General features: G+C 51.7%; 7 protein-coding genes and 1 non-coding gene across 8 annotated transcripts; 4 read left to right on the top strand and 4 right to left on the bottom strand.

The window, feature by feature from the left end:
• Window positions 1–643: 643 nt before the first annotated feature.
• Window positions 644–2373, bottom strand: P152DRAFT_166498 (uncharacterized protein). The gene is made up of 2 exons (XM_033674051.1): window positions 1033–2373; window positions 644–983 (listed from the first exon to the last, which is right to left on the bottom strand). Exons 1-2 carry the CDS (start codon window positions 2250–2252, stop codon window positions 851–853), a joined length of 1353 nt encoding a protein of 450 aa, XP_033530866.1. The 5' UTR covers window positions 2253–2373; the 3' UTR covers window positions 644–850.
• A 654-nt stretch (window positions 2374–3027) lies between these two features.
• Window positions 3028–3099, top strand: P152DRAFT_t56. The gene has a single exon. It is a non-coding gene; the product is annotated as a tRNA-Arg (tRNA).
• Window positions 3100–3324: 225 nt separating this feature from the next.
• On the bottom strand, window positions 3325–5584 carry P152DRAFT_461659 (aldehyde dehydrogenase). The gene is made up of 4 exons (XM_033680172.1): window positions 5199–5584; window positions 4913–5143; window positions 4058–4857; window positions 3325–4010 (listed from the first exon to the last, which is right to left on the bottom strand). The coding sequence occupies exons 1-4, from the start codon at window positions 5339–5341 to the stop codon at window positions 3601–3603; spliced, it is 1584 nt and encodes a 527-aa protein (XP_033530865.1). The 5' UTR covers window positions 5342–5584; the 3' UTR covers window positions 3325–3600.
• Window positions 5585–7254: 1670 nt separating this feature from the next.
• On the top strand, window positions 7255–8825 carry P152DRAFT_442128 (putative ammonium transporter; the record flags this gene model as incomplete). Its single annotated transcript, XM_033677730.1, has 3 exons — window positions 7255–7671; window positions 7720–8555; window positions 8630–8825. The coding sequence occupies 3 exons, from the start codon at window positions 7255–7257 to the stop codon at window positions 8742–8744; spliced, it is 1368 nt and encodes a 455-aa protein (XP_033530864.1). The 3' UTR covers window positions 8745–8825.
• A 509-nt stretch (window positions 8826–9334) lies between these two features.
• On the top strand, window positions 9335–12456 carry P152DRAFT_476589 (uncharacterized protein; the record flags this gene model as incomplete). The annotated part of the gene is made up of 4 exons (XM_033681521.1): window positions 9335–9522; window positions 9581–9951; window positions 10006–11308; window positions 11361–12456. The coding sequence occupies 4 exons, from the start codon at window positions 9335–9337 to the stop codon at window positions 12454–12456; spliced, it is 2958 nt and encodes a 985-aa protein (XP_033530863.1).
• Window positions 12457–12541: 85 nt separating this feature from the next.
• P152DRAFT_476588 (uncharacterized protein) lies at window positions 12542–13309 on the bottom strand (the record flags this gene model as incomplete). The annotated part of the gene is made up of 2 exons (XM_033681520.1): window positions 12542–13032; window positions 13084–13309. The coding sequence occupies 2 exons, from the start codon at window positions 13307–13309 to the stop codon at window positions 12542–12544; spliced, it is 717 nt and encodes a 238-aa protein (XP_033530862.1).
• Window positions 13310–15241: 1932 nt separating this feature from the next.
• On the top strand, window positions 15242–17118 carry P152DRAFT_494798 (aldehyde dehydrogenase; the record flags this gene model as incomplete). The annotated part of the gene is made up of 3 exons (XM_033682227.1): window positions 15242–15329; window positions 15383–16163; window positions 16217–17118. 3 exons carry the CDS (start codon window positions 15242–15244, stop codon window positions 16800–16802), a joined length of 1455 nt encoding a protein of 484 aa, XP_033530861.1. The 3' UTR covers window positions 16803–17118.
• Window positions 16895–18328, bottom strand: P152DRAFT_166234 (Methylthioadenosine phosphorylase). The gene is made up of 3 exons (XM_033674049.1): window positions 18154–18328; window positions 17588–18097; window positions 16895–17533 (listed from the first exon to the last, which is right to left on the bottom strand). The coding sequence occupies exons 1-3, from the start codon at window positions 18182–18184 to the stop codon at window positions 17136–17138; spliced, it is 939 nt and encodes a 312-aa protein (XP_033530860.1). The 5' UTR covers window positions 18185–18328; the 3' UTR covers window positions 16895–17135.
• Between the last annotated feature and the right edge of the window lie 3830 nt (window positions 18329–22158).

Raw genomic sequence — 22158 nt, 5'->3', positions numbered from 1 at the left:
GAGCTCAGTGGGGATAATGCCCAGGACGGGGAAGATGTCTTCTCAGCATAGGATTTCGCTGGATACTTGGGAACGGTTGGCGCTGCTATAGGTACTGGAGCAGCCTCTCCGCGAGTCGTGGTTGCCTCGTCCCGGCGGAGGTAAATTCTCAGATGCGGTAGCACCCGCTCTTTCGAAATTTGGAGCCACTTTTCGGCAGTTAGTTCCTCGCCGTTTTCTGTTCTGAGTATGCAGTCGCTCCATGGGATGCCAACGTTCGCACAATGTAGTTCTATTTGCTCGATGAAGCCGTAGAAAGACATGGACGTTCCCACCAAAACACTGAAGTTGAGATCGGGTAGCATCTGGATTCGAATCCGTCGGACGTTGTGCGTTGGGCTGATTCGTACGTCCTGACCTAACAGATCGTCCCTGGAGGACTGGGAGCAGGTGATCATCGTATCTTTTCATTGTTGAATTAACAAACGACTCAAATGGTCTGATAACTACGGCTTACCTGAACCCAAGAGGATCACCCAGATTTGTGGGACTAACAATAGATTCGATTTTGACCACTTAAGATACCGATGGAGTGCTTGATTCTCGTCCCGGTCCTCAACTGATTCGAAGAGATATAACGTTTCCATCAGACTCCGTGTGGGGCAGACATCTGGATAGGCAGATGGAGCGGCCATAGGCCGATCTGATATTGCAAAGTATGGAAATGACGCAAAGACAACCGCAGGGCTGTTTGGACCTTGGTTTTGACCGACATGTCTCAGCACTGTTCCTGGTTCCACATATCGTCCATGCGTCGACTGCTTCACGTAGACTCTATTAATTTCGTCGAGAATTGAGGTTCCTAGCGCCTTCATGGTCCTGGTGAGTCCTCGAGCTCCTTGAACGAAGCGCTAGGAGAAATATCAGCCCCCTGATAATAATTTCCCACAGTATAATCACATACCTGCATTTCGTCGAGACTCATCGTCTGTCGCTGAAGGTGTCTATATGCGGGTGAGCAGGCTGACTGGCGGATGGGGACATTAAACGTACAGCCACTGAAACTGGATCTCGTCACCCATTTCTCCGAGCTCTGGGCCAGTTGCAGCACACGTCAAATCAGTGGTTTGGTCACCATTATGATCGGTGTAGCACTTGGACTCCAGGACGTAGAGCGCTTGATTCCGTCCTTCACGAGTTGTGCTCTCCGTATCCGGCCATTGGCCAGGGTGGCCGTACGAGCTTGTCGGGTTCCACACTAAATTCCGATGCTTCGGGAACTTGTCTTTTCTCCATGTTGGCGAGCCATTTCCGTCCGACTTTTTCGCGCCCTTTGATTTCCGGCCATTCCGGCCACCAGACAAAGGAACCACCCGGTTAAACTGATGCCAATCAAGATCCGCTCGTTGCGGTCGCTGAAACCCGGCTACCTGGGGCAGTGGAAAGCTGCTCACCCGGGAAGGCGGAACGGGGTGTGCAATTGGGTATGAAGGAGGCTGGCGCGCTGGCACCGGCCGTGGGACTGAGGGCGTGATCAACGACGTTGATGAGAGCCATGATGGCCTGGATTCGTTCCGCGACTGCGCTTGCGATTTTGCAGGAGTACTCCCTGGGTACTCCTCCCATTCATCCGAGGTGAGCGTAGACGGCAGTGAGGTACTTCGACTTCGTGACGAGCGCTCGAGTGATCTCTCTCGGCGGAATAAGGGCGAGCTTCTCGAACGATCACGCGGCCGGGGGGGCGGGGGCGGCGACAATGACAACGGCCTAGGGAACCCACGCAATTGCGGATATTCTGGAGGAGAGGCAAAACGCACTGTCGGTGGTGCTCGTGGGAGGGACGGGGACCGTGGTGGTTCTAGAGGCGGGGATGGCGCTCTTGTCGGTCTCGGATACGGATACAACGCCGGACTTGACCTGAAGTAGCCATCCGGTACGGATGTGAAGGCATCGACGTTTCCGTAGTTGTGTGCGTAATAGGGAGGATATGGCGGCCCGGTATATGACTGGAGGTCAGGGGTTGAGAAACCCCCCGGAGGGGACATGAAGCCTTGAGGAGGAGGGGGAGGAGGGGGAGGAGGGAATCGATGAGGAGGGAGGCCCGCAGGAGGAGGGAAGCCATAAGGAGCCCAAGGCTTCGTATAGAAATTCGGAGGATCATGTTGTGGGGATGTTATCGAATGAGCGCCAAAAGAAAATGGACTGTTGGATGCAAAATGCGGATCAAACGGGTTGGCTCCGAAGGGGACCAAGCCATCATCTTCCGGGTCCATGGCGACATGAGACGATCATTGCAATAGATTGACGATTGAAACACGGTGAAAATCAACGGGAAAGAGAGACTAAATAGAGCAATACGAACCGTCACTTCCAACTGTCGAGATAACTTGTGGACGGATTGCAAGGCTGCGAGCCTTGACCGGAAGGCTCTGAGAATGTTCTTGGCTGAGTTCTACAACCTGTATACATGTACTAGTAAGCGGCGCCAGCGCATCTGAAGGCTGGGATCAAAAAGTCACAATCGACTTATGGAACCAAACCTCCCCAATTTCTGAGGTATTGCATGGTGGACGTTCGAATATGAGCAACATGCATCAACCTGAACCCATTCAAACCCACCCTCTTTCGCCTTGCTGCAGCATCCTACTAGTTTTCGGAACCCCTTTTTGCTGCGCATCGACTTTTTGACAACATTTTCATATAATACTTCTCATCTTCCAACCTGTGGCTGAGAATCGCGTAGGGAGGATGCCAGAGCCAACAAAAGACTCCAACTCCAAGATATTGACATTCAGTAACCGCATTTAGACATAAAACATGAACGCATAAATAGAATATACTTTTGCAAAACGTGGTAACTATAACAAAAAATGAGAATAACGCAAAATGAAAACTTTGATGGATGGTTGAGGAATAAGGCAATGAGAAAATCTGGCTGGTCAAAAATGGAGGTTATTTGTTGGGTGATCAGGTTTGAAGGGTTTGGCGGGTTGGCTGAAGAATGAAATGTGGTACATATTTCAAAATTATTAATATACTTCCAACATTGGCCTATTGGCCCAATGGCAAGGCGTCTGACTACGAATCAGGAGATTGTCGGTTCGAGCCCGACATAGGTCACTTTCTTTTTTGTCCTTTTCGCCTTTTTTGCACTTGTAATTATCCACCATTGTTTTCTCCACCACCCCCACACCATGAATCCATCGGGTTTTCGTTTTACTTCTCTGTACACAGGCGAGATCTTTGAGAACATGATAGCTTAGACAATGATGGATTCTACATAAGAACATATATCAGCCAGCAATGCTAAGAAGAATGCTCGAAGCAATTGTGATAAGTGGCAACTCTCTTCGAGCAGAATTAAATCCAGGAGCAGGTCCAAACAAGACGCAGGCGATGGTGGAGTTCCTCTCCGTACGTATCAGGATATATAACGGCGGTTGAACTTCCAAGTTTCGTTCCATTTGACAGACATACCGAAATACCCATCAGAAAATAAAAGCGAGCAAATATTGTACACAGTGTACCTGAACCGTTATTTCAAACTAACGGATTTAAGTCCTATCATGAAAACCCGACCTGAAGCGCTGGCACCCCTCAACATTACGACGCCAGGACCCTTTACAATTTCGCCTGTCTCTGCTGATACTTCTGATATCCAAACGCGATCAACGCCACCAAGATGTATCGCCTCAACGCTCCGCTCGCATCCCCCGCACCGAGCCTCAGCAACCACCCCACAATCCCCACCTTCCGGTTTCCACCGCGATCGAAGTTCGGGGATAGGTCCTGCATCCGCTTGAACTGCGCCAGCTTGCCGTGGTAGGGCGGGTAGCGGATGCTCAGGAGGCTTTCGAGCCAGCCGGGCGTGGTGGTAATGCTGCGGCGGTGGGTGAACGCCTCGAAGGAGGCGCGGCCGCGGTAGGAGCCAGAGCCGGAGGTGCCGACGCCGCCGAATTGGAGGGTGGGGATGGAGGCGTGGAAGAAGCCGTCGTTGACGGAGGCGCCGCCGGAGCGAACGTTGGCAAGCACTGGGAACATTAGCGAAGGAAACGGTGGAGACGGGATGTGTATATACCTTTGTCGGTTTCTTGCTTGTTTCCGAAGGGATAGAGACCCAGAGGAGTGTCATGGACGGAGTTCGCCAGGCGAATCGCCTCGTCCAAATCATTGACCGGGAAGACAGGAATCAACGGCCCGAAGCTTTCTTCGACGACAAGGGGATCATTGACGTCATCCACCTGAACGACCGTCGGCTCCAGGAAGAGCTCTGACTCGTCCATGGTCCCGCCAAGCAGAATCCGTCCCCGACTGTTGTCCAACATGCCCTTGAGGCGCAAAAATTGCCGCTGATTGACAATGCGCGCATAGTCCTCGGACGCCTTCACGCCCTTCGGGTAGAACTCCTTCAACGCCTTCTCCAGCTCCTTGATGAACGCTGGTAGGACCTCCTTATCGATCAAGATCCAGTTCTGGCTGACGCAGACCTGCCCGGCATTGTGGACCTTCGCCCATAGCAGCCGTCGCGCCGCCAGGCGGGGATCGGCGCTCTTCGTGATAATGGCCGGGTTGCGGCCGCCCAGCTCCAGGGTCACTGGGGTTAGCGTCTCCGCGGCCTTCTTCGCGACGATGGTGCCGACCTTCTCGCCGCCGGTGTAGAAGATCTTGTCCCATTTCTCGTCGAGCAGGGCGGTGGTCTCCGGAACGGCGCCCTGGATGACCTGGTAGCAGGAGGGGTCGAGGTATTTCTTGATGATCATCTCCATCACGGCAGCGGCGTTCGGGGCGCTTTCGCTGGGCTTGAGGATGGCGGTGCAGCCTGCGGCGATGGCACCGATGAGAGGACCGATGGAGAGTTGGACGGGGAAGTTGTACGCCCTAGAAGGGGAAGGGAGGTCAGTATAGATCCACCGAAGAACGGCGCACCACATACCCGATGACAAGCGTTGTTCCCAGAGGATCTTTTCGAATTCGAGGCTTGAGGCCCTTGTTCATCAAGGGGATATCCGGTGGAGATTCATCCTTCGCCCATTTCTCCAAGTTGTTCTGCATGAAGACGATATCGTTCATCACCCATCCTACCTCCGAGAGGTAGGTCTCGTATGCTGGCTTTCCGAGATCGCGCTTGCATGCTTCGGTGAGGAGGTCGGTATTGTCCTTGATTCTAGAGACAACCGTTCATGAGCTTGTGATACTTCGCGGCTTTCGAATCGACTTACCCCCAGTATAGCTTCCTCAACTGCACAAGGCGGAACTCCACGGGTCTGGTCTTGCCAGCCAAGAAGGTCTTCCTCACTCTCTCCACAATCCCAGGGATTGCCTCAGCGGGCGTATGCTTGAACGCTGGGATCTTGGGCGCCATGTTGGTGAAGGTGTACTTTTCGTATTTGGGGATCTCGGAGCTGTTTGGTGATTCTGATGAGGGTCGAATTACACGTTACGACAAAACGACCGGGCGGAAAGGATCTTAGAAGAGAGAGCAAGATCAGGAGGGAGTAAGATGAGATCACATAATCATAAGCAAGTACTTGGTGCAATAATAAATCCTCTTGTTTTGGGCAGAGGTGGACTTTCATGTGCTTCCTGACGGGGATGTTCGACGTCAGAAGCAGACGGGCCTCGGTCGCCCGATCTTTCCGCTAACCCCATGCTTCTAATACGATCCTGTGTATCTCTAGACCTCCGCACTCTTGAGCCTTGACTCGACAGAAGCGAGCGGGGTGCAACCCCAATCACCAATGGAGTGGCTTGGGATATTGGGGAATATTCCATTGACTATAATCCATGGCCAGCCGTTCCTAGTAAATTGCCCCATGCCTGTGATGATCTAAGAGGCGGGGGAACTGTCTAGCCGCAGGATTTAGTTGCCATCTCCACAGGAAGATGCCATGCGCCCGGGAGCCGAATTCAATCGCTTCCTTGATGGTGTCTATTCTACAGGTAATAGGAGTCTTCGACCAGTCTATTGAAAGTTTGCAATACTTTCACCGATTCAGGATGCATCAGTCGACGATATACGTAGTTCCGTCTCGTCTGGCAGCTATGATAACCAGCCACACACTCTTGGGCTAGGTAAGTTCTTGAGCCACTAATAGCAGAATGGAGCTCATCTTCGGATCTTACACACTTTCTCACTTGCATCAACACGGGAATACCCCAGACAGGAGCTTACACCTCATCGCGGTTTCTGGGTCTAGTAATCATCTCTTCACCCTTAGAGATGATGAAACTAAGATGAACTCGTTCCCTCTCTGACCCCGATTTCCCTCGCGATATCGTCGAGACTGAAGCCCCCTGATGAGCGGAGCCCGCCACCTTCGCGAGTTATTAACAACCATTATCGAGCACGACGTCTCCATAATTGAGCGGTATCCCATCAACAACGACGCAAGCAATCGATTACCGCTTTCTACTCCTCGGAACGCCGGTCGAGCCAATTCGCGTCCCTCGCCGTCTAAGTTAACGAGACTCCCCAGTCCCGGTTCAACGATATCCTCCCCGTTTGCGGTATATTTGTGTTTAAGACATAACCCGTAGGTTTTGGCTGGTGATGGCGTAAGAAACTTTGGCCCAGAGGATGGAATGGACAATCTCTCTTCCCCGCCATCGTTGTGCCTTAGAGCAGCAAGTACTTCGAAAACGCTGAAACATATCCTAAGCGGAGCGACGCGAGAGCGGATAGGCTCGCTCTCGATGGCGGTTCCTCTTTCAAGAGGAGCGGCTTTGGGGGCACTAGATTAGATGACGGACCCTGGCTTTAGCAGGGCTTGCCTTTCCGTGTGGTCTTCGACAATATCTCCCCCGTAACTCCACTTATCAAACAAATAAACAACTTTTGGCCTATCAAGCTCAAAACGGTAATGCGATCCGACAGCATAAGATCTTCATGCGTTCTCACTTCTCAGGTAGTACTACCGACCTGGAGTAGCCAACAATCTACTCCACTAGCGGGTACTCAGGATACCAGGAGTAGATCTTAGCCGCATCTATGCCAAGTCGAGTAGGCGACACGAAGGGAGTTACTGATAAGATAACGAGCTTCAAGTAAGTTATGAACGATATGGTATTAGGTACATTTAAGATGGCCCAAGACGGGATTAAGAGCGGGAATGCTTATTTACTTAATGTCGGTCATTGTCAATTGCTGTCCTGTCATTCTTTGCTTTTTATTCAAGTTAGTCGAAGCGTCGATTCCCTCGCATTCGATTGTATACAAGGCCAGGCCAGTGAGGTATATGAGGTTGCGATAGCTTTGATCCTTCCGCTCCCGCGATCATGATCGCCTCCGAAGTCGTCCAGGCCTGGGAGGCCTGCGATAAAACCGACACTGCCTTCATCCTCGTGTGCAGCGTCTTTTGCTGGACCATTGTCCCCGCCGTCGGCCTGGGTTACTCCGGATACTCCACGCGACGTAGCGGGCTTGCTTCTTTCATGCCTGCTATCCTCTCCGTCGGGTGCTGTACGATACAATGGACGCTCGTTGGATACAGTCTGGCATATAGCGAAGGATCAAGTATCATCGGAGACCTCAAGTACGCGTTGCACATTGGAGTCTTGGCTGAGCCAGTTGGGACCATACCGGCGATCTTGTTCAGCGAGTTTCAACTGATCTTTTGCGCGACTGTTTGTGCAATTGCTATTGGAGGCGTGTGTGAGCGAGGCAGGCTGCTGCCTCTGATTCCATTTATATTCGTGGGTTGATCGCTACGCGTCAGTATCAAAGCTAATTGCATTGTCTAGCTTTGGGCAACATTCATTTATTGTCCATTGGCACACATGGTGTGGTCAGACAATGGCTTCCTTGCCAAACTCGGCGCATTGGATTTTGCAGGCGGGACACCGGTCCATATCTGCTCTGGAGCCACCGCGACTGCGCTGTCACTCCACCTCTCCCATCCAATCGCCCGGTCGCGCAAGTCAGCGACACGCACACCATCCCACCTCGCCCTACACCGGCCGCACAACTCAATGTGCCAGCTCCTGGCAATGGTGATCATCTGGGGCAGCTGGCTTGCATTTGACGCGGGCACGACCTTAGCACTGAACTTCAAGTCGGTCATGGCGTTCTGCGTGACGAACCTCTGCGCCTCCGCCGGTGCGATGACATGGGCCGGCTTGACCTACTTCGAGACCGGGAAATGGAGCTTGGATTCGACGTTTATGGGCGCGATTTCCGGACTGGTCCTCATCACCCCGTCCGCGGGGTTCATCGACATGATCACAAGCTTCTTCTTCGGGATGGCGGGCGCGTTGATCTGCAGGCAGGCACTGCGGATCAAGTCCACCGACTTCGCCAGGCGGGTCAGATGGGTTGACAATGGGGATACGTTTGCGACGCATTGCGTGGGCGGGTTCGTTGGGACGATCGCGACTGGGCTGTTCGCGCAGAAACAAGTGGCGGCATATGACGGAGCCACCTTCATCGATGGAGGGGTATTCATTGATGGGAACCTCAAGCAGCTGTGGATCCAGATTGTCGAGGCCGTCATCGGGTTTACCTGGTCGTTTGTGGGATCCTACCTGATTTTTGCCTTGATTGACTGTATTCCGGGCCTAGAGGTGCTGGCTGAAGACGAGTAAGTCCCTTCGATATTCAGGAACCACGTTGAGAGTCTGTTGTGGCTATTGGATGCTAACCTACGTGCTATAGAGATGTAATTATGGGCATGGATGCTTCCCAAATGGATGAGAGCCTGTATGAGGCTCAATGGGAGACTGAAGCCGACTATCATCCCTTCGCCAAGGGGCAGTTGGCCCTGGAATAAACGGGGGAATTAGAGCTCGAAGACATCTTTCTGCTAGAGGGTTTAGAAATATGACCGCTTAGAACGCTAGAGCACACTTGCTGGAAAGGTGACGAGCGGGTGAGCTAAGGGGAGTCGGTATGAATGAGGTGAAAAACATCCTCTCTTTGTAATGAGGCAATATCAAACATCATGCATGAGATCAACAACAAAACATATACTAAGAATCAAGCTTAATATTCGAATTCATTAATCTGAATCTCAAGGTTACTTACCTTATGTACAGTAAACCACGAAAAAGTCGGATGATTTACGCTATGCCAAGCAGATGCCAAAGTCCATGCGGATGAAATCCTTCGTTGGCCTCAGGCATCAGCAATCCATCGCCACAACATCAATGTGCCTGAATGCGAAATTTCGACAAACCTGTGCTCGGAGATATTGCTTGCATAATCACATCTCGCCGACATTTGCTCTTAAATTTCTCTATTAAGCGGAAACAACACTGCGTGTGTTGTTGGTGTCTTGGGTGTCGTAACAACATTTGCATCCCGCCTCGCCCCGAGCAGTTCCAAGTCAACGTCATATTACAACCCAGAATTGGAGGCACCATGGAGGAGAGCGCAGAGGCGATAGATGGGCCAAATCCTCATGCAACCCTCTTTAGGCTTGCATTACAGGCTCTTGTTGTGTATTTCAAGTCCGACGGAATATATATTTGCGACAAATTCTGGTCAACATGGGACAACAAGACCATCCAGACGACCCTCACAAAGACGGTTAAGAACCCGGATTTAAGGTATCATGAAATTCTAAACCTTGCTACTATCTTCAAATGCTGATGATCGGATCTTTAGGAAAGAGCTGGGGTTGTCTAGACTTGTCTGGGAGTCTCTGGCAGAGGCCCTCGATGCCGCTGTTCCGACACTTCGGCATCGATGCTTCTCCATCGACAAGGCAGACTCGGACACGGAGTCACCATCCAGTCAAACGATCGTTGCAAACGCCAAGTTGCTAGTGAAAGACATTAGAATTCTCATCAATCTTGTTAGTATCGCTCGGAACATTCTCGCCTGTGGAGCTGCGGCGCAGAACTTGGCCGCGGAAGCACTGGTGGACCAGGCGGTCCTTAAAGTCATCAGCGTAGACGTAAGTGTGACCACTCAAGGATTCGAAGGAAAGACGGGCAGTCAAGATGAGCAAGAGTTTCAGAAGGTTGTTGATGAATGTAAGCCGGTTCTCCACCTTCGGTTCTTAATTGCAGTTATTGACCATGGTGTAGATAAGGAACTGTTGTACACATGTCTTCAGTTTCTGAATAACCTGATGATCCAGAACGAGCAACGCAAATTAATGTTGTGGCTCGATCTATTTGACATGTCCTTCGACCGAGGGCTCTCCGATGAAGATCGATTGACAAGAGAAAAGCTCCTCCGGATTAACCCTCCGTCAATTCCAAGACACATCCCTCCTGAACCTGTGAAGCTAACGTCCTCATCGCCCTGGGATAGCCGCAACGGATCTGCATTTGTTGTTTTCCTCGCTACAAACACCCCGAAGATCCGCGAGCGATTGATCGATGAAGGCAAACCCGCCGGGCCCCGCGAAATTACTGAAATGTGCATGTCGGAGTGGCGGGCGCTCTCCGAGATAGAAATGCTAAGCTGGTGTACCACATATCATACAGTCCTGGTTAACTACATCGTTTGCGAGAAGCCAAAACCATCCAAGGACGGAACGGTCATCCGCGAGTCTAGAACGTTATCGGATCTCTTATATCTGGCCGAGAAATGCGACGATGGCCGCGTTCTGGAAATGCAACTTCCGGGAGATATGGATTCAAACACAGCGGCCGAACCCAGACAGGAAAAGTTCGTTGGAGGATATGAAGGGCTGAGTCGAGCCTGGTTTGGAGAAATGGTTCGAAATTCCTGGGGTTCGAAACCGATGCACCAGACGGCTCCAACCGAGGGAGATTGCCGTACCGGTTATGATGCGCGGGAAGGCGCGGAAATGCTTCGCAGAGGCAAAGCCGATCTGATGAGCAGGTTGAACCCGCAATCTGAAGAGGGGGTGCTTCATGACGACCGACATTTGCAGACCGAAACAGAAGAGGATGAGCAATCTGTCAGCTCACCCGTAGCGGATTACGATTCCTCTTCGATCAAAGCCGTGGTATCCGACGACGACAGTGATGGAGACCGCAGCGACGACGACGACTATCCGATTTCGGGGGAGGAAGGACGCGGACTTTTGACCGGTGTTCCTCTCGTACTCGACCCTGCCGAGATCACAGTCTTACCGATGATCGTCCTAAATGGCATCGTGCCGCCAAAACGTAACGAGGGATGCCCTGACTGCGCCAACGAAGAGCTTTGGGATGAGCTAATTGAGAACTTATATACCGTTCGTTGCAACATTTTCCTCGGGCAACCCAATGGCAGGAATTTGATGCGCGAACTGCTGATCTTTGTCGCCGCTTGGGATTGCCGCGAGGAGGACCTATACTACAAGTTCATGGTGAGAATCGTTGAGGCCATCTTGAAACGTGGGCTGTTGGTATATGCCTACCAAACTTTGAAAGAGTATGCATCGATTTATAAAAAATGACATCTTCACATCGCTAACTTTAAACAGGAAAAAGGACTTGATTTCGCCGGCACAAGCGGTCATCATGAAGTTGTTGACAACGGTTTTCCGATCCCGCCAACTCACGGAAGAAGCGGCTGCCGAAGGGAATGTCGAGATGCCAAAGCAACCATCTGTTTATCCATCCCAAGTCGATGTATTCGTTGTAGGCCGCATGATGGAAGAGTTCAGAAGTGAGATTATTCCCCAAGTCTGCTCCTTGATCTTCCTTCAAGGTCAGATCAAAGCTGGCCTTGCATCACCCGACGAATTCCCTATGAATCAATGGGATATGGAGAGGATGTACGAGGGCCTCTACCAATTCATGGAGTTCTTCGCCATCTTGACCGAACATAAGTTCTGGCAGAAGATGATGGCCGACTGGGAGTTGGTAAGCGAATTTATCACACTTCTCAAAGAGCTCGACCGCGCCATTCCCCTTGGGAAGTACCGACCAGCACCGAAGGATTCCCGCCCGGACACCGACTCAGGGGCACAAGCGGTTGCAGTGGAACGACCATACGATGTCTCACAAGAAGCCGGTCCTGGAGAGCAGCCCCCAGTTGATCCAAACTACGCTCCTGTTACGCCGACAGAACCAGCAGACTTTGAATGGAAGAACTTGAAGAAGCTTGCCGTGCTTGTTCTGTCCTCTCTCGTCTACAAATGCCGACCCGTGCAAGACCAGATCCGCGAGTTCGATGGCATCGAGCCGATTCTCTCCTGCTGCCGGCCCGACGAGCACAACCCATATATTCGTGAGCACGCCGTCGTTTGCCTACGTTTCTTGATGGAGCAGAACCCGCGGAACCTGGAAGTCGTGCACCGGCTGCAAGCGCAGAATATTCCGACCGAAATCCTTGAGAAACATGGGTGGGAGAAGTACCAAGACGGCAACACGACGACCTTAAGAAAGAAACCGGGTGCAAAGCCGCAGGGACAACCTTCGGGTTCTCAAACTCAGACACAACCTGGGGCTTCACAAGGTCCAGCAAGAGCCTCTCCTCCAACTGCAAGTGCTAGTGACCATGGACAGTCTGCCACTCAGTCCGGTTCTACGCAAGGTGGGGCACCTAGGACTAACACCAAACCCAAAGGCAAATGAACTCAAACCAGGGGAGGCTGAAATTGCACTCTCCTATATGCAAGCGCTATTCAAGATATCAGTACCAGTTTGGCCTTTCTGCGATTTAATATGCAAACAGAGGAATCCTCTTGGAGATGAACCAGGACCAATAAAGCAGCGCATTGTCCTCATTCGGCATACCCGTCCAATTGTGTGCCACCGCACCCAGAACAAGATCGCTGTACAACGCGCCTAAAACGCCCAAGCTTGCGAGAAATGCACCGAGAGCAGCCCCGCCTGCTTTCATGCCAGTATTGAAGCACAGCCGACCACCACGCTCGTTCGCCATCCATTTATCCCAACCCTTCATATAGAACGCCGAGGCTGCTCCGATAGTGATCACAATCGTGGTGATTACGAAGCCATATGTAAGATTCCGAAGCTCGCGGTTGTTTCCAAAGTCGGCGCGTATGACGGCAATAAGACCGGTCAAGCCAACGAACGTTCCAAGAAGATGCAGGATAACCCATCCAGAGGGGCTTTTACTAGTATTGGGTCTCGATACCGGCACAAGGGATTCGTGGGACGGGACTGGTCGATAGCTTGGACTTGGGGCTATTTGCGCCTGTCAGTGGATTCGGAAGGGCGAGGATCAGGTTCGCATACCTTTAGGACTTAGATAAGGGCTTGTCGAGGATGAAAAGTATGAAAATCGTTCACTAGCTGGAGTGAAGCCAAAACGTGCATCCGGCGGCGTGTACGGCGAGGGCGATGGCGATGGCGATTGGTTTCGTAGAAGAATTCCGTCCTGTTCTCGGGCCCTTGACATCTGAATCGCGCGCCTCACGATGAGCGCACGATGGATCGTCACCAGACTCAAAGTGACGGACATCATCATCTTCCATACTGCCATCAGGATAAACGGCCAGGTCTGCTTGCAACGATAGATCGAGATCGCACCGATCGGTAAGGTGGCGAGCAGAGGAGCGATCGCAAGGACTGTATCGAATTTCCAAGAGTCCAGTTTGTGCCATGGCCAAAATGGTGCGCGCCCGCCGTATGCAATCCACGCTACCGTCCAGTAGAAGAGTAGATGTGATAGGAGTCCGATACAACCATAGGGAAGGGCATAGCACTTGATCTCTCCCTCGATTCCGGCTGTCTCGTTTCGATGCGGGAGAACCGAATTGATTTTGTCCTCAATTCTAGGATGTGCATTTGCTGATGCGATTAGAAGGGCAAGGCTGGCTACTATAGAATATCGAGTGGTCGCTTGGAGATATAATGGAGCATGCATTGCGAGACTTTTGGAAAGCACCGAACGACAGACAAGGTCAACATACAGAAAGGAACGAAATAACATGAACTGGGATTGAGCGGGGACGAGTTAAGAAATACATCGGGTCGAGAAGAATCATCGACTGTGTTACTGGAAGACAAGGCTGAGGCTGAAGGCTCGAAGCCCCTGGCGGCGGCGAGATATTGAGGCTCTGCGGTCCGCCATCGACGTGTCTCTAGAGCCTCGTCAAATGGAGCGAATAGAGCCCACACGATGATTTGTTAGAAATGTGGCCGCAGTATCTACCGTCAAGGTCGTTCATAAGGGACCGCGTTGGTTGTTAAGAGAGCAACATCGCTCCGAACTGTCTGGCAATACTTGAACGCGGCGATCAAGACGTTCGGCCGGAGGATGGAATTCAAATCGCCATACCTCGACGCAAGGCTTCAGTATACAAGGCAGAAGACTCTAATCCCGTCTTGATGTCGAAGTCTGTGTTTGCACGGTGTAGGCCGTGGGTTGTGCCAACGACGCAAAGGTTTTCAAGCCACCAACTGCTGCGGCGTGGAAAGCGACGCGGTAGTGGTCGGCCAGCCCAGTGTACTCTCGTTTACGGAACTGGGAGAAGTAGCCTTGAAAGTTTTCGTCTTCCGAGTACCAGGTCTCTATTGAAATCCTATTGCCCCGTCCTCAGTGCTTGTAGTTCCGAGCGCCAGTGTGCATCGTGTTCGTTCTTGAGAGCCAGATGTGGCGTATGTTCTAGACCCGACGCGACTAGAAGCCACACGGGTGTGATCGGGCTCCTCTCACATTGGATTTATTGATTCCAACAAGGGCTCATGCCGCTGACATGGATTTGAAACGGCAATGTGACAAGTTCTGTGCTCTAGAACTGAGCGCGCCGAGATCAGACGCTAGAATTAATTGGGGGGAGGCTGCAGGACAGGCATTCTCACAGACTCTCGTGACAGGGACTGTCCAGATGGTCCGGAAACACACGATGAAGGGAAAGTCCGGGTTTTACCACCAACAGTATATATATTTCAAGGTAATAGCCTCGAAATCGGGCCAAAGGATGGAATCCTGCCCCCCCATCGAAATTCCGTGAAGAGGGTGTCGAACAAATGTGATATTAAAGATATTCGACGCTTCACCCCGGAATCATGGATCTAGCGAATCAGCTATAGACTATAGCATCATGGAAGCGGGGAACGAGAAAGCTGCCCCGCAGGCTAAGAATGGACTTCCCTGCGACGACGTATGGCGTGGACCGGTGGACGCCGCTGAGTGATATATATGGCGGGCCAATTCCCCGGCGAGATGGGCGGGTGTTCCTTCGAACTTGAACCTCCAAGACGACGTGAAAAGCGGCATCGCGCGAGAGATAAGCCAACTGGGATCACGGCCCGACGACCCTGAAGAAAAAGGATTACCCACACAAACATGGGGCTGACAAACGGAGATGCCAATGGCGACAGCGTCCGGACGCTCAACGTGAGTGTGTTCCAACTCATTGGCAGGGAAAAGGCACTGACTATTAATTGCATGCAGTTGAAGGATTCCAGCCTCTTCGTCCAAGATGCTTTCATTGACGGTGAATGGGTCAGCAAGTCCAAGAAATTTCCGGTCTATGGTGGGTTTTCCACCTGGAGCTACATCTCCGATCTGGTGCTGATAAATCCTTAGAACCCTCCTCTGAGACAGTTCTTGGCGAAGTCGCCAACTGTGACCTTGAAGACTTCAAGAAAGCCATTTCTAGCGCCGATGTCGCGCAGCGGGAATATTGGCTCTCCACCACCGCTCTCCAGCGGGGTGCGGCGCTGCGAACGTGGTACAACCTGATCATGGCCAACCAGGACGACATCGCCCAAATTCTGTGTCTCGAGAACGGCAAAACCTTCGCCGAAGCCAAGGGGGAAGTCGCCTATGCCGCCAGCTTCATTAGCTGGTTCTCCGAAGAAGGTACCCGAGCGTATGGCGAGACGATTCCCTCGCAAACGCCCCATACCACGCTCATGACCTTCAAGGAGCCGGTAGGAGTTTGTGGAATCATCACGCCGTGGAACTTCCCTGCCGCCATGATCACCCGGAAGATCGCGCCCGCGTTCGCGGCGGGCTGCGCCGTCGTCATCAAGCCGCCGTCGGAGACGCCCTTCACTTGCCTGGCGCTCACGAAACTGGCCGTGGAGGCGGGGATCCCTCCGAAATGTCTCCAGGTCTGTCCGACGAAGGATCGGCAGGCGGCAACGGAACTCTGCACGAACCCGATCGTGAAGAAGATTAGCTTTACGGGTTCGACCGGAGTGGGCAAGATGCTCGCGAAGCTGGCTGCTGACACTTTGAAGAAGTGCAGTCTTGAGCTGGGTGGAAACGCTCCGTTCATCGTCTTTGATGACGCGGATGTTGACCTTGCTGTGGAGGGTGCCATGTTCTGCAAGTTCCGATGCACGGGTCAGACCTGTGTCTGGTGCGTGGTATTTTCGGTGGTTGTAATGCTTCTCATAACTAACCGTTTCTCAGTGCCAATCGTCTCATCGTTCAGAAGGGCATTGCCCCTGCGTTCACGGCCAAGCTTGTTGAAAAGGTGGCCGCACTGAAGTTGGGCCCGGGTATGGATCCGTCCACCACACAAGGCCCCCTTGTCAACCGCGGCGGGGTCGACAAAGTCAAGGAGCACATTAAAGATGCAGTTTCCAAAGGCGCTAAGCTCGAGTTTGGCGGAGCCGCTCCCGACCACCCCGGGTTCTTCCATGAACCCACTGTGCTGTCTGGCGTCACCCGCGAGATGCTAGTCGCCTACGATGAAACCTTCGGACCTCTTGCTCCGATCTTCACATTCGACAACGAGGACGATGCCGTGAAGCTGGCCAACGACACTGAGTTTGGCCTCGCGGGATACTTTTTCTCGAAAGACGTCGGCCGCGTGATGAGGGTTGCGAGGAGGCTAGAGTGCGGCATGATCGGGGTCAACACCGGCAAGATCAGCGCCGCAGAGGCTCCCTTCGGTGGAATCAAGGAGAGCGGTTATGGTAGGGAGGGGTCGCACTATGGTCTGGCGGAATACCAGAACATCAAGAGTGTGACGATTGGGAATACGAACGTATGACCTCGTTTTCTCTCCCTTCAGACATGCGTTCCTGGCGTGAGGTCTTGACTTAAGGATACATAGATCAGATACCAATCGACTAGCAAATTGTAATCGGCGTAACTCATTCTCGTGGACGACTGGACAGGGTGCGCAATGAAAGTGAAAGATAATGGACCAAATTGACACAAGGCTGAAAGAGCAACGAAGGAGCATGGACACATCATTTCTCTAGTCTATTTCCAAGCGGCAAAAACCTACCGATGTTGAATTTGCAAATCAAAGACTGCAATGCCGTGTTGACTATGCTGCCACTTACCGCACTTTGCTGGGAGGGCGAAACTACCCACTGGCTCAGTCAAAGTATCCTGGAAATAGCCAGCCAAGTTTCTCTGCAGCGTCAAATTTCCGCCCTTCCTTCGCCGTGATGCTACCAGCTCCCTTCATCATACCCTCCAGATGCTTGGCTGCGACCAGATCTGTGTGCTCGGATTTCGAGAGCTCGTCGAGGACCGCGCTGACGAAGTGCCTCGCGTTCGTGGAGTTCGCCCTCATGTGGGCCATGACCATCTCAACATTGACGTCCTCGTGGCCTCGCCAGCAATCGTAGTCTGTCGCCATGCAGATCATAACATATCCGATCTCAGCCTCTTTGGCGAGCTTCGCTTCGGGAAGCGCGGACATGTTGATGACATGAGCGCCCCATGATCGGTAGAGGTTGCTTTCCGCTCGAGTCGAGAATTGCGGTCCCTCTACAGTAGAATCAGCATAATGCCTTCAATCGAATGGCGTCGCACAGCACTCACCCATGCAGATCAACGTCCCGCGGTCATGAAGCACTACCCCGTCTCCTTGCAAGGTATGTCCGCATTTCCTGACCACCTTCGCTAAGCTCTCGTCGAACGGGTCCGCAAAGCCAACATGTCCCACCATGCCCCCTTCGAAGAACGTAAACGGTCGGATCCCCTTGGTGCGATCGATCACCTGGTCCGGCACGAGGAAGTCGCGGGGCTTGAACTCTTCCTGCAAGCTTCCGACGGCGCTGAAGGCGATGATGGTTCGCACGCCGAGCTTCCGTAGCGCGGCGATGTTCGCGCGCGCGGGGACTTCGTGGGGCGCCAGTTCATGGTGTAGGCCGTGCCGCGAGATAAATGCGATCGGAATCGGCTCGCCGTTGGAGGGAGAAGGATGGTGGAGAATGGTGATCGGAGAGGAGGGAGTTCCCCATGGCGTGGTGGTCTCGATGGATGCGACGCGGGTGAAGTGGGGGAGTTGTTGGAGACCTGTGCCGCCAATGACGGCGATACGGACAGCACCTAGATATTTGCTCGTTAGAAATTGGCATCTTTGCTTCTAGGGGAAAGAGAGATACCGTCGTATGTAGATGCGACTTCTTCGGACATTTTGAGTTGAGTGAAGGACGATACCCAGCTGGTGGCGAGAGGACTTTTATTCCGTCCTATGGAAGATACAACGCGATCGCAACATCGTTTCAGGCCTGGATCTTCCGAATTTCGGACACTTTTTAGTCCATCTCAGCCCTCTCCACGTTTGAATATCGGCTAGTTTTTACTGGTCTTCTAGCGGAGCGCTTCACCAAAGCAGGTATGGCGCCATCAGATTGTCTAGGGTAAGTTCAACCCCCTGTCAAGTAGCCAACCACTCGAGTAGCCAGTATCACCATCTCAACCTCCATCGGTCAGACAGCAATATCTCTACTAAAACATATTATATTTGGAAATCTATACAGCATGATTCAAAAGATACAGCTTGGAGAGACTCTGATGTAGATTTGGCCTCCGAAATTGGATGTCTTCGTTGGTAATCTTCCTCTACCGCTCGTACAGCTTCTTGTGCCAATTTGATCTCCCGAACTTGCGCAAACCTCTGATTAAGATCTATCTGAACTTTCTTTTTACGTTTTGGTGCTGTAGCAGCATCAAGGCGTGCCTGTAAGCCCGCGATTTTCAGATCTGATGAGGCCTGACGCGCCTGTAGCACTCCGATCGCCTTGGCTGCCTTCTCTATATACGACTTCGTCGTCTTTGCCACGCGTGTATTCTTGCTAAGAACGCGTAATGCACTCTGTACCTGTTTTGGCTTGTAGGGCGTCGTCTGGAGAACGGAGGGGACTGGTATGGGGGTGCGTGGAGGCGTGTTTGGTGGTGGAATTGGTGGTGCGGTTACGGTAGGCGGTGACGGTACAACGAAGCGGTTACTGAGGCCCTTTGACCGGTCAAGCGGCACAAGTCCTGCAGCCTTCCACCCAGATCTGATTGTACGGTCGGTTAGGCGTGCCTGACGTGCCTCTGCATAGAGGACAATGAATCTCCGTCGTTTAATCGGTAGGGCCTCGTCGATATACGCGCTTTGGCGGAGGAGGGTCTTGTAAAAGCGTTTTAGAGGCGAAAAACAGGCGAGATCCAGAGGTTGAAGGATATGGGAGGTATGTGCAGGTAGGAAGACCACGATTACGTTGTTTATCTTGCATTCGTACAAGAAATCGATGGTTGCGTGACTACCGTGCCCGTCCATTAGCAGAATCCGGTACTGCCGCTGTGTAGCGGTTTCAGGCAGGAAAACCGTACGGAGCCAAACCAACGCGTGTTGATTTGAAGTCCAGCCGTTCTCTGATACCGTATAATGGAAGTCTGGAGGTTGTTCAGGGAACCAAGAAGACTGTAACGTGGCGCCTTTCTGTATAATCGCTGGTCTGATGTACTGGCCGGTCGCGGAGACAGTTTCAACGATACTAATCCATTCGCGGCCCATAGGACTAGTGATATAGGCCGTTGACTTCTGCGAGTCTGCGATAACCGTAGAATTAGCGCAAATCCCTAGTCCTATGCCAACCTCATCCATATTCCAGGTATCAGAGGGGTGGACATCGTACTGAGTTTGAACTTGGTGAAAATACGTGTAGAACGCGTCGATTGTATCCTTAGTTGCAGCCTGACGTCGGGCAACATCAAGACTACGCCCGATACAGGTCGCAACGCGTGGATTACGGTGTAGGAAACGCGTTACCCAGTTCTTCCCGAGGGGCGTTGAGTCTCCTTGGAGGCGTAGAACTCGAGATGCCATTTCGCGAAGCCGTGCGTGAGTAGGGGGGAATCCTTGAGCGTCATTTTCAAGTATCCAGTCGACTAAAAAGGATTCTTGGTCCGGTGTAAGGCGTTGGCGAGATTGTTGAGCTACTACGCGTGGTAGGCGGCCTTTTAGGCGGGTTTGAAGGGTGCGTCGGTTGACCTTGAATAGCGCCGCAGCTTCGTTTTGTGATTTGCATTGACCGGTCTGTAAGGCATCAATAGCCTGTTGGACCGGGTCTTCCGAGTTTGGTATCATGATATTGTACGGTGGTGGAGATATCGCGGTTAGAGAGATGGTGATAGAGGTGGTGATACTGGCTACTCGAGTGGTTGGCTACTTGACAGGGGGTTGAACTTATCTGGGTATGACATAGTGATATTTCCCGCCATCTCCAGAATCCACTCCTGCCATCTTCACTCCTACTATCTAATATTAAGTATGGTTACCAAGCATCGGCTTCTCAAAATTCAAGCGCAGTAGATACATGGACTCCTTTTATTTTGAGTCATTCAGATCATTCAGACAAGAGTCAACTTTGATTGCTACATAGGCGTTTCAAAGCCTACCCTCAACACAACTAGAGATCCACAAGCGGAACGATTTCGGCTCAGTCAAGAATATATTCGGTTCACTCCATACATCCATATCGATCTGCTGCTTCAACAGCATTTAACATTCGACGGACCTGGGCATCGTCCGCTAGTGAACCCACGGGGATTCTTACATCCCTCTCCAGTATTCCTGCAGAACCCATACCCAACTACCTTCGGGACAGAACATCCGACAACGAAGCAGCATTTGATATTGGCTGGGTCTATGTCATCTCGTCAGCATGGCCGCCTCGATGAGCCAGAGGACTGCCTGCCTCTGGGTCTTCACTGAACGAGGATAGATCGCCATACCATTTGGACAATCACCATTCGTGTAGTATCCTCGCAAGGGTGAATTGAGGCCGTTCGCACAGTGCTGCGTGGTGGTGCACACGCCAGTCAAACCAGTCGCCTGGATTCTAGTGAGAAGAGTGGACTCTCCAAGTAAATGGGCATTGGTAATGACATACAGCATTCCGGCATGAATTCTGCGCTAAAATAGTGGTTGCCAGAAGGCCGGCTAGGTAAGCAGTCAACTTCATCTTCAACAGGTGTCCTCAAATTATCGTACTGTGGTAGAAACAATGGGATAAACTTGCTTCGAGATTACCGGTATGCTGCCATTATTTATATCCCATACAAATCTGCTTAGATTAGGACGCACTCATAGAAATACTCTACTGACCTTGGTTTTCGATGTTTAATACAAATGTTATATAGTTTCTCGTATTTGTATATCCGTACTTGCTACCCTGGCTGTCGGCATACCGAACACTAAGCGGCCCAGACAACACAGAATGAAGTCGTTTTATCCTCACAAAGTAATTTACCGCCTGCTGAATGGTTTATGAATCTCCCACAACAATTTGGAATGCGGCTATACCCAGCGATGGAATTTCCTAGTGCGAGCCGCAATGCCATTCGTGGTGGTAGCATTCAATGGTTCAACCCCCTTGATGCAGGACTTCAGTGCACGACTCACAAGTTCCCATCTAGAAGAGTTGTAGATGAAGGGATGACGTTCGGACACCCCACACCCGGATAAATTAAGCTTCGATTCATGTATGCCTGGAGGTAAGCTGCACAGTTACCAACTTCTCCAACGTCGGCACCGCTGGAGACGTTAGAGTACTTAGCTATACTCTGATACAGTGATACTGATCGCATATCCGCTAGAAGTCTAGCGGTTCATACAAGAATACAAAATGGTGTGGGTGTAGATGTTATATTGAATGCACCTCACTGTAACCACTTCTTATTGGTCGTTAATCAAAATCTTACATTGGAGCAGGCTTGGATCGAGCCATTGAGGCCAAGTCGTTTAGAGATGGCAATGCCGAAAACCTGAGGACCTAGATTGTGATACGAGTTTCGGTAGTACAACTGGAAAGATAGGAAGACAAGACCAAACAACCCAAAGGACGTCACAGTGTAAGTCAAGATATGGTCGTAGGAGCGCTGCGCAAAGTTTGGGTAATTAGAGTAGGTGACTCCAATTAAGCTGGGAAGATCCAGGAGAGAGGAGGGGCATTATCCATATATCACATGACTATATCGGTCAAGGATCTCGACTTGCCTTAATTACTCCTAACTTTTAACTAACTACCTAACGTGCCTAAGTAACGCGTTTTCCATTACTCTCCTGAGACATCCACCTCTTTTTTTTTGAAGGGGTTTGCCGCCATTTCCTGGCGGCA

Source organism: Eremomyces bilateralis, assembly GCF_010015585.1.
Source record: "Eremomyces bilateralis CBS 781.70 unplaced genomic scaffold P152scaffold_26, whole genome shotgun sequence".
Classification (NCBI taxonomy): Eukaryota; Fungi; Ascomycota; class Dothideomycetes; order Eremomycetales; family Eremomycetaceae; genus Eremomyces; species Eremomyces bilateralis.
Note: the sequence above shows the minus strand (reverse complement) of the source record. Positions and strands in the feature narration are given on the sequence as shown.

Coding starts and splice junctions, on each gene's coding strand:
- P152DRAFT_166498 (XM_033674051.1), bottom strand. CDS start 2,252: ATGGACCCGGAAGATGATGGCTTGGTCCCCTTCGGAGCCAACCCGTTT. Junction 984..1,032: donor GAGATCCAGTTTCAGTGGCT/GTACGTTTAATG, acceptor ACCCGCATATAG/ACACCTTCAGCGACAGACGA.
- P152DRAFT_166234 (XM_033674049.1), bottom strand. CDS start 18,184: ATGTCCGAAGAAGTCGCATCTACATACGACG. Junction 18,098..18,153: donor AGTCGCATCTACATACGACG/GTATCTCTCTTT, acceptor GCAAATATCTAG/GTGCTGTCCGTATCGCCGTC. Junction 17,534..17,587: donor CGGGACGTTGATCTGCATGG/GTGAGTGCTGTG, acceptor ATTCTACTGTAG/AGGGACCGCAATTCTCGACT.
- P152DRAFT_461659 (XM_033680172.1), bottom strand. CDS start 5,341: ATGGCGCCCAAGATCCCAGCGTTCAAGCATACGCCCGCTGAGGCAATC. Junction 5,144..5,198: donor TTGAGGAAGCTATACTGGGG/GTAAGTCGATTC, acceptor GGTTGTCTCTAG/AATCAAGGACAATACCGACC. Junction 4,858..4,912: donor GGAACAACGCTTGTCATCGG/GTATGTGGTGCG, acceptor TTCCCCTTCTAG/GGCGTACAACTTCCCCGTCC.